This window comes from Wolffia australiana, chromosome 7, assembly GCF_029677425.1.
Source record: "Wolffia australiana isolate 7733 chromosome 7, ASM2967742v1".
Classification (NCBI taxonomy): domain Eukaryota; kingdom Viridiplantae; phylum Streptophyta; class Magnoliopsida; order Alismatales; family Araceae; genus Wolffia; species Wolffia australiana.
In genome coordinates, this window is record NC_135841.1 from 7,660,632 (window position 1) to 7,670,154 (window position 9,523).

Below are 9,523 nucleotides of genomic sequence, written 5' to 3' on the forward strand. Positions count from 1 at the left end.
TTCGACGATTCAATGCATAGCCACATAAAGCGGCTTTTATCAATCAAAGGTTGACACAATAAAAATACAAGGTGGAATTGAATAAATAAACAATGGCCAAGCAGAGTTTCATGGTTTAAAGCATAATTTTATTATTTGGGAAGAGAAAATAAAGGCATAATTATGTCTGCAATGCGGCTTGATGGGCGTAACCTTGTATGAATAGGATCAGATGACAGTGATCGTGAAGGAGACATATGGATAAGCCTCAGACTCGCCCCCAATGCCTGCTATGCCAGAATCATCATCTGCTCTCCAAAAAGCACTGCATAGATAAAAGAACGTCATGATATGAAATTCAATCTTTCTCACACCACTCACAAACGTTTAAGGTTTCTCTAGAATTTAACTTCCAGCGTTCTTGTATTTAAGAGTTGGATGTTTAGTGCTTGTTCAATGGATTCTCGAACAGTATATCGATGCAGGCTTCTACGATTTTTTTTTCATGTAGGAGAAGATTACCTATTGGGGCTGGCTGATTGTTGATCCAATATTGAACGGACTTTCTTCTCACTCTTTGTAGGCGGTGCCAGTATAGTTGCCTGAAATCGCATCAATTAGTCAGAAAGGACACTCAAAATTCTCTTTCTCTGGGTTGATCACCGGTTTCGGGTGATCATCCCTTTGTTCTTTCAAAAAAAAACTTTCTCTCTCTCACATGTCATCTCATGTCATCTCTCTCTGTACTCTCTGCATCTATCTATCTATCTCTCTCTTTCTTGGAGGAATAAAGGAGAACCATAATTTCCTACCAAGAAAGATGGGGGGAGGCCATATCTGAGAATGCTCTCCGCAAATATCCGTATAGCACAGAAATGCATCCAGGAGCTAAATACCTGCAAAAGCGGATGAATCTTAGAAAAATGCGGTAATAATGGTACCCATTGTTAGATATCAAAGAGGTTGAGAGGTCCGAGTATCACTCCTGAGGGTTTCATGTGCACTTTATTTACACCGCTTCACAGTAATAATTCTCCAACAAGATGGCTATCTGAGAACTAGAGTTGGATGACGGTGACAACTAAGATAATGAGTCTGCATCATAATTGTAATCCTAACAATTGAAAAATGATGAGGATGACAACAATGAGGATAGATGATAAAACATTTTTTTTCTCAACATGTGACTCTCTTGTCATCTAGGTGAACAATGACGATGATGAGCTATCATCATCATCATCATCCTAGTCGAGGACAAAATACGAAAACTATGACAATTTATAATCGTCCACTCAGCATTGTCATCCAGGACGCCCAAACCCTACTGACAACAAAAATGTATATCCGGGCATAAAGAATTCTGGAATGTTCCACATTCATTTATTCAACAGTTGGGATTTAAATTTGTGTGGTATTCATTAAAAGATGAATTAAATGTTTGTGCTGAACTTGACGCTTTTCCCTCCTAATATTCATAGGAAAATTAAAATAGAAAATCCAACATGACTTTTTGACTATTCATTTGGCCATGACTCTGAAAATATTTTGGAAACCGATACCAAGGCTGGTAAAACTTTATTAATGAGATATTTTGATACTTTCCGGAGAAAATCTCATTTCAAAATAAATTAAAAAAAAGTCGACTTTGTGTGAGAGAGATATGCTTGAAAAATTAGCAGTGAATCACTTAATACAAATTTTGATTGCCAACCTCTGACTATTTGTCCACACAGGTCTCATTTCAAAATGAAAATATCCAAGAGCATACATAGAAACAGATTCCTCAAATTGACTAATACATTAAACATCGCATCTTTTCTCATGACAACAAAACTTTTGAATCTCCATTTCTTTATTTTTTTTTTGAAAGAATAAAATGGTGATGGGAAATCTCCGTTTCTTCATGTAAAGTTATTATGAGCAAAAACATAGAAAGATCATGGGAAAACATACGTTATCATTTACGCACACTTTAACTGATTAATGTTTTCGCTGTAGAAAGAAACTTTTGATCTTTTTCTTTGAAGAAAAGAAGCTTCGGATCTAATCCAAGCATTTTGAAAAAAAACGCTAACCTCTCCATAACTAGCATAACACCATTGTAGCAGTAAATTCCTCATAGTATCCTGATCTTCTATCAGCTTATCGATTTCAGCCTTCCTACTTTCCTGTGCTTCAGGGCTGTATTCGACTTCTCGAATCTGAGGCATTAGAAATATAAAATTGTTAAGGACATATGAAGTACCAAAACTAGAATGGTCAATATGTCCGGTAAAATGTTGCCTTGGGATCAATAACCTTTAATATAGTGACTCCTACAAGACAAATCGCATCTAAGCTATGGAAATTACGAAACAAACCAACCTGAAAGCCACGCTCCCTAGCACTCGATCTAAAATTGTCGGCAACTCTGTTGAATAGCGTCACGGTGTAAAGAGCATATTCATTGTCTTCATATAGTTTCTTTGAGGACCTGGGAACCTAGTTTTCAGAAACCAATTAAGCAAAACAAGATCCAGAAATTTCGTTGCAGAAACAAAATAATGTTAAACGCACCAAGAAATGACTGAAGAAATTATTTTTTACAAAACAACATTAGGGTTAGCATGATTTGAAGTTCCAACTGATTCTATCACATGTATGTGACGAATCAGGGTCAAGTTTGCCCAACGGCACATTGTATGAACATATACTATGCACTTCAATAAATCTATCTTGAACTTGATATCAGGAAAGACCAGATCCAATAAATTAATGTCCTGACTAAATTAAGATTAATCAGTTATGTAGTAGTCTAGATTGACTCATCCAGTAATGTTCACGACCAATTCTGTGAAACAGTACTGATCTGCTAGTCTCCAAAATATGGCCAATTTTTTTTGTCAAGACATTTTGTTGAACACATGATGATCCACGAATTATAACCCTCTGATTGAAATTTAAGGTGATGACATTATTAAAAGTAATCCTTGGTATTATCTTATCTGAAATGTTTGAGATGAACCTCAAACTTATGTCAATCATGTAACAAAAGGGGATGACAATCTGAGACACTTATGCTTCCGGGAGCAGGCCATGTGGAATTCCTCATGCGATTATTTCGAACTTCATATAAGAAAAATAATCAATCACCGCAAGCACCTTCAGTTTTGCGTGCTATAAATTTTAGATCAGAAGATTCAACTAAATCTAGAGACAACTGATCAGGTAATCTCCTTCCAAGAATGGTTCATTCAACAAACTTTGCCCCCAGATAGAGGTTAGTGCAACTAAACCGCAGTTAATTGGAATTCATGGGAAATAAATCAGAGATAATGTTAGCGGAAGTTAACAAATCTCGTCCCGTCACAATCCATCATTGCGATTGGAGTACTTCAAACTTGAACCTGAAATAAAGTGGAATCACTCGCTCCTCGAGTATTGAAATTTAAATGTGGAACAAGATCTTGAGGGAAATATTTCACCAGGATCACGACTACTCTGATCCTATTCTTTTAATTGAAGACCTCTCTAGTTCTGTTAATCCCCTTTGTTGATTCAAGGATTCGACAGAATAAACAATTATTGATGTTGAATCCATATCAAGGAAAGGGAAAATCTACAGAACTTTGTCAATATCAGATCTGTCAGTAAGCAGAACTGTGCCTATCAGAACTGATTTGATAAAACCATTTTTAAAAACTCATCCTGTTATCTTACCACAAAATTAGTCAGCGTTTCATAGCTCGCTAGCCATTCTTTCTGAGAATATTTTGAAACAACTGCGAGAAGTGTCACCAGGTGCTCTGATGTGACAATGTCTTCAAGATTTACCAAGTTGGAGACGTCACGGACTGCTAAACTGTGGTGAAAACATAAAAAGCAAAATCCAGGGTCAAAAGGACTTCATTTTACAGATTGTGTAAAAGAAATGGGTGTCTGGTTATGCAGTCTAAACTTGATAGTAGAAATTCAAGGCAGGAACCAAGTCATAAATATATCACCTGCCACTTTGTCTTCTGTTTATTGCATTAAGCTGACTTCGGACGTTATTATATTCAGCAGCACGAACCTGATTATGCGGCAAAGAAGAAATGAATATCAATATTTTTTCTCGAACACTCTCCATAAAGTCATAATGTCGAATTTACAAAAGACACACATAATGTTTTGAAACGAAGGGAATGCATGAGTAAAAAAAAGTTGCTGGGATACTCTTATTGAGTAAATTTTGAATGATTAGAGAGAAATTCATAAAACAACACTCTGGAGACTTATATTGAACATTTTCTCAACGAATGAATTTAAAGGATATCCATAACAGATGGGAAAATTTTGTAGAGTTCCTATGAAGATGTACGGAGCCCTGAATACATGGCCCTAAACCAGGAGCTAAATGACCATGATTGACACTGAATACTTGTGTCAGTGACCAAAAGGAGGTTCGTCCAAAAATGAGGGTAAACATTTATCTAATCTAAAAAGTTGTCAAACCAGAATCGCAAAAGGTTAGAAACCAGAGGATCCAATTGATGTTCAGACAAATACAAGGAAAAAATAATTTCCATGTTGTGATGCGCTATCCTTGAAGTGAACGCAACAAATAAAAGCTGGAATCAAAAGTTAAGTTTTCTTGGATCTTCTCAAAAACAGATTGCAGAAAATAGATCGGTACACAGAGATAAACTAGACAAAAGAAAAGTGGAAAACGCATAAGTTCATGATCTATAGAACTCGGTTCTCATTAACAACAAAAAATAGCAAAATTTTTTGCGTACCACAATGAAGATTAATAGAGACTCTTTCCTGAATTAGATATTGAATTTTCATGTACCCTCGTGGACCATCGCATTACTTTTCTTGCACGAAGATATTGCGACAACACAATATTTACACCAAAATTCCACTAAAAATAGAGCTTCCATAAGCAGAGAAGTTTTCTCTAATGATATTCAAAAGTATATTTTCATTCTGCGAGGCAGTTGACTTTTTAAGGAACAGAAAGGCGTCGCACCTTCATATCATCTTCAATCTTAGCGACTTGTGAGTGAATGCTGTCCACAATTTCTCTAAGAGGTGACATAGTGGGGTACCTAGCTTCGTCCCAGACAAACCTACAATTCCCAGGAATCGATCATTCGAAAATATAGTTTGCTTCCAAGAAAATAAAACAAATAAAATAAAATAAAATCACCTCGTAAGATAGGTTTCCACGGGAACCCCGTTCACCGTAAGAGCCCCGCCATCTGACCCTGAAACTTTCTCCAACTCCTCAATTTGTCTTCGGATCTTATGCGAGACACCCTCAATGAAGTTGTTGGACTGATGAACAACTCGGCGAATCAAAAAAGACGAACAGTACAGGAAAATTGGCACAAAAACAAAAAAAAATTATATTCAAAATTGGACCTTCACGAGATCATCGCTGAGCGACAACAGCGAATCCAAGGTCCCAACGCGGAGATCCGGCACATTGAACTGCTTATCAAATCCATATCAATACGTTGAGAGAGAAGAAGCAAGGATCAAATAATTAAATAAAAAAAAAAGAAAACACTTTTGCAATTACCCTGTAGAGAGGGGTGTCGAATGCGTTCTTCGAGATCGCCTCCTGCAATCGCGACCACTGAACTGAAGAAGAACTCTGGACGGGCAGCGAGACCACCCAATATCTCGATGAAGGAGCCATCGAAGATCAAAATCTCTAAAATTCAACGATCTCGATCTCCTCTCTACCGCGATCTGCCTTCCGTCGACAGTACTCTCCTCTCTCCTCTTTCCCTTCGTTCGTCCTCTTAGGAAACTGCCAGGTGGCATAATTATAGTAACACCCCCTTCTCACATTATTCTTGCAAAATAAGAATGCAAAATATACATTTGTGCTTTCACTCTCTACGTTCTTATTAATTACGGTATTAGGATAAGATAGTATAGATGTTCATTTATAATTTTGGTTAGAAGAGTCGTTAATCGCGGAGCGAAGTGTAGAAATGTGAAATTCTATACTTCTGTGATCGGTGGGAAATGCCTCGCGAGGGATTCACCGCGCAGAAATCTGCCTTCCGTCTCTGATTGTGAGGTATGCAATTACTAGATAGATCGTCTTTAATCTGAGCACGCGGAGATGTTTTGATTTTGCGGTCTTTGATTTTTTTCGCATGTAAAATGCAAGTATTCCGTCGATCAATTTTCATCTGTTAGAACAATCACGATTTGACTGAACAGTCGTGGACGCCGAATTCGTTATTGAATCGCGTCATCAAGGTTAGGGCTTTTTCCACATTTTCTTTCGCCATCATTCCCCCCCGTCAGACCGTTCTTTCTTGTGAGAATCATAGCTTTAACAGCTGGCTGATGGAGCTAGTTTTTGGGGCTTTGCATTCCCCCACCGCCTAGTTGTCGCGGAAGAGTCGATTGTTGCTTCTCTTCTCAGATTCCCTCATTAGGGGTCTGAAGAACAGGTTTTGGCGAAAGGATTTATCTCGTGTTACAAGATATTTCGTCACCACTATATTCGTAATCTCTGTGTCTAAGCATTCTTTTATTTTGATCAGATTGAATTTTCTGTTATTTAATTTTCATTTTGCTTCTTGCAGGCCGTCGACGCTCCTCTCGTCCAGTTTTCTGTCGTCGTGATCGTTAGCGAATTCAAATCTTTCCTGGGGAAGTTAATTTTTTTGGTTTTTGAAACAAATTGAGATCGTCTCTGTGAAGAACATAAGACACGATGGATTTAGAGACGGAGAATCTCCTTGCTGCTATGCTTATGGATGAAGCTCGCCGTTTGAGGCAGCAGGCAGATAAAGAAGGCGTTGGCGCTTACCTCCGCAACCCTAAAGTCAGAGGCCGGCCAAATTCCCGCTTCCTGACTGCTACTGTTCTTGGAGTCCAACAAGGTGAGCGTATGAATCTTTTTCCAATGATGGTTTGCCAATTTTTATCAATTTTTTTGGGATCATATCGCCAATTCGTTTCACTCGTTTCTCACACCTGTTATTTTTTTCAAATTTCCGTTTCTTTATCGGAACGTCTGACTCTATGTTTACAACATTCGGTAGTATCCAAGGCTTCTGTAGTTATCAGTCAGCATTGACTAGTATATAAGGTTCACTGTCCTTGACGATGATGAGAGAAGGATGATTGATCGTCCTCGTCATTCATTTGCGGCAGGATGATAAGGACAATGACGATGACCAAATCGTCCCTGTCACTCATCCAGGGTTAAGGATGACGAATCATTATCGTTGTCCCTGCGAGGGATGATAATGAGGATGATGATAAGTAAGATGGAAGGATCAATCTATTGGGGATGCCACTGCATCCACTGACCTTCTCACTAGTCTGCCAAGGACGAGTCATCATCGTTGCCCCACCGAATGATGTCATGATGAGGATGAGGACGACTGTGGAAGGATAGATCCACCTCCTGCCATTGCTGTTTTTCCAGTGCTGGCCTTCTCGCCGGTCTGCCGATGACACCATTGCCACTGCGAGACTTCTCATCAGCCTCCGCCTTTGTTGAGCATGCCGATGAAAATTCCTCATTGCCATCATCACTTGTCCACGAAAAGGATGCCAATCATCATTATCATCGCACGCACTTGTGATGATGAGAATGTCAATTTTTGGATGATGATGACGAGGTCTCCCAAAATTCAGTACAATGGCAAAAGGTCATGCATGTGCTCCGTGCATGCAGCATGAGTGTCGTGCATCACTCACACGCATGGCGCATTGCACTCACGAATTGTTCCTGTGAGCAAAATTCACCCCCTGCCTTGCAAGTTTGATCCGAAGATGGCATTTTGTGTGGAAAATATTCCCTAGATGATGCAAACTGAAAGGCTGTCTTTTGCCGTCTTGAAGTTTTGAAGGATTTTTAAATGAAACTGGAATTGTATTTAAACCCTTACTCGGAAGGATATTTTAAAATTATTCTTCAATTGAGGTTGGTGGTTTTTTTGTGATCCCCACATCTTAAGAAGATGAGTCAACCGAAGAAGAGACTATTAATATTTTGTTTTAGAAAACTTACTATACTATATTATACGTTTTTGGACTGGTCATACAGCGGGTTGACCGGGTTTTTGTGCACTTCATGCCATGCTTCTTGCATGGGCTGTGCATGACCTTCATTCCATGTGCACATGCATGGGTCTCTGTATGCACGGGTATACATGAGGAGAGATGGTCCGTGACAAGTAGGTTGGCAACCCCTTTTACGTAGGATTTATGGGGACATCATTCATCACTTTTACTTGTATAAGATTTATCTAACTTCAAAATTCATATGATATATTATAGAACTATAATGGCATTTATACTGTCAAACTATTTTAATCTTGTAGGAACTAATCTAAATGCATTTGAGATGAACTGACCCTGGTGTTTCTTTCCTCCATTTTTTTCTAATAGACTTATTCTTCCTGTTTCTTCTTCCATTAACTTTTGGCTTGTTTGGATCTCGTCGAATCCGTAACGCGCATCCTCATAGTTTTATTCGATGATTGAATGGCATTTACTAAAATCAAATTACTATGGAGCCTCGAAAGCCTTTTGGCTCATTTAATGTGGTAAGCTATCAAATTTATTAGTCTTCAACCACGATTATTTGCAGCCAACAGAGCTGTAGAAGTCAATGAGATGTGGCGTGCCAGGGAAAAGGAATTAGAACTGGACCGCAGACTTCCCCACAGGCATAGTAGAGAGGGATTCCGCTGTGATTCCTCAAAAGAAAGCTCCAGCTCAAGACCTGAACCTTCGTCAGCCATGCACGAAAACACCGTCTTCCAGCCCAGTGACGATGATGGCCTCAGAGATGACGAGGTTGAAGAATTTCTGCAGTCTAAGTAAGTTTATGTTCCCGAACCCGCACTTGCTCCCATAGTTTGTTTGTTTTATTAATAGCATGTGATCGTGGTAGGATAAAGAGGGGACGAGGTGCAATTGGGTCAAGGATGGACGAACCTGGTCCATACCCAATTTCCGCCCCTTCTAATCCAGAAGAGAAGCCCGTCTTTCCTCAGGAGGCAAGGCGGAGAGTTCTTGGGCCGGAGAAGCCGTCTCGTGAGCAGCTTGAGAGAACATCCTCCTCTTCAGGAGGTTCCTGCCTCAAGCGACAACATGAACTGCCGCGGCGACGGCGGCGACGTTCTGAGGATGATGCAACCAGTGCTGATGAATCTTCCTCTCAAAGGAAGAAAGACAGGAAGCGAAGGCACCGTCACCGGAGCAGGTGAATCTGTAGCAAGATGTATGTAAGCCGGCCTTGTTTACTCTTTTCAAAACTTTTGGGACAATATTTTTACTCATTTGACTCATTTTTTTGAAGTGGGGTTAAAATTTTTATCTTTCATAGAGAGTCATCTGTGATTCTTCATCTCCCAAGATAGAGAGATGTACACTTTCATGAACTCATATTAGCGGTCCGTCATTTATTTTCAGACCTTTCTGAAGACTTTCAATTTACCAGTTCTCTCTCCTGTGACCGTAGCTTCTAAGGCTCTTAAGAATCAACCCACCTAACTCCCAGTCAGTCTATCCATTAACTCTGCCAGTCAGAGTT

At 39.3% G+C, this 9,523-nt stretch overlaps 2 protein-coding genes across 4 annotated transcripts; one reads left to right on the forward strand and one right to left on the reverse strand.

Annotated features, from left to right (window-relative positions):
* DET3 (vacuolar ATP synthase subunit C (VATC) / V-ATPase C subunit / vacuolar proton pump C subunit (DET3)) lies at positions 1-5,739 on the reverse strand. Its single transcript, XM_078578350.1, has 11 exons — positions 5,528-5,739; positions 5,368-5,436; positions 5,153-5,280; positions 4,973-5,072; positions 3,963-4,030; positions 3,679-3,820; positions 2,344-2,460; positions 2,055-2,180; positions 792-875; positions 502-581; positions 1-304 (listed from the first exon to the last, which is right to left on the reverse strand). Exons 1-11 carry the CDS (start codon positions 5,645-5,647, stop codon positions 208-210), a joined length of 1,131 nt encoding a protein of 376 aa, XP_078434476.1. The 5' UTR covers positions 5,648-5,739; the 3' UTR covers positions 1-207.
* A 159-nt stretch (positions 5,740-5,898) lies between these two features.
* LOC144705974 (G patch domain protein) lies at positions 5,899-9,311 on the forward strand. 3 transcript variants are annotated; one of them, XM_078578855.1, is made up of 4 exons: positions 5,899-6,037; positions 6,555-6,854; positions 8,576-8,807; positions 8,882-9,311. In XM_078578855.1, exons 2-4 carry the CDS (start codon positions 6,686-6,688, stop codon positions 9,195-9,197), a joined length of 717 nt encoding a protein of 238 aa, XP_078434981.1. In that variant the 5' UTR covers positions 5,899-6,037; positions 6,555-6,685; the 3' UTR covers positions 9,198-9,311. The 3 variants fall into 3 exon arrangements, with proteins under 3 accessions (XP_078434981.1, XP_078434983.1, XP_078434982.1); XM_078578857.1 differs by lacking the exon at positions 5,899-6,037 and adding an exon at positions 6,203-6,222; XM_078578856.1 differs by lacking the exon at positions 5,899-6,037 and adding an exon at positions 6,314-6,474.
* The last annotated feature ends 212 nt before the right edge of the window (positions 9,312-9,523 follow it).

Bases quoted from the DNA above. Each gene is read 5' to 3' on its own strand.
- LOC144705974 (XM_078578855.1), top strand. From the start codon at position 6,686: ATGGATTTAGAGACGGAGAATCTCCTTGCTGCTATGCTTATGGATGAA. The intron at 6,855-8,575 runs GTGAGCGTATGA...GATTATTTGCAG, and splicing joins TGTTCTTGGAGTCCAACAAG to CCAACAGAGCTGTAGAAGTC. The intron at 8,808-8,881 runs GTAAGTTTATGT...TGATCGTGGTAG, and splicing joins GAAGAATTTCTGCAGTCTAA to GATAAAGAGGGGACGAGGTG.
- DET3 (XM_078578350.1), bottom strand. From the start codon at position 5,647: ATGGCTCCTTCATCGAGATATTGGGTGGTCTCGCTGCCCGTCCAGAGT. The intron at 3,821-3,962 runs GTGATATATTTA...TTTTCACCACAG, and splicing joins AACAGAAGACAAAGTGGCAG to TTTAGCAGTCCGTGACGTCT. The intron at 305-501 runs GTAATCTTCTCC...TTATCTATGCAG, and splicing joins CAATCAGCCAGCCCCAATAG to TGCTTTTTGGAGAGCAGATG.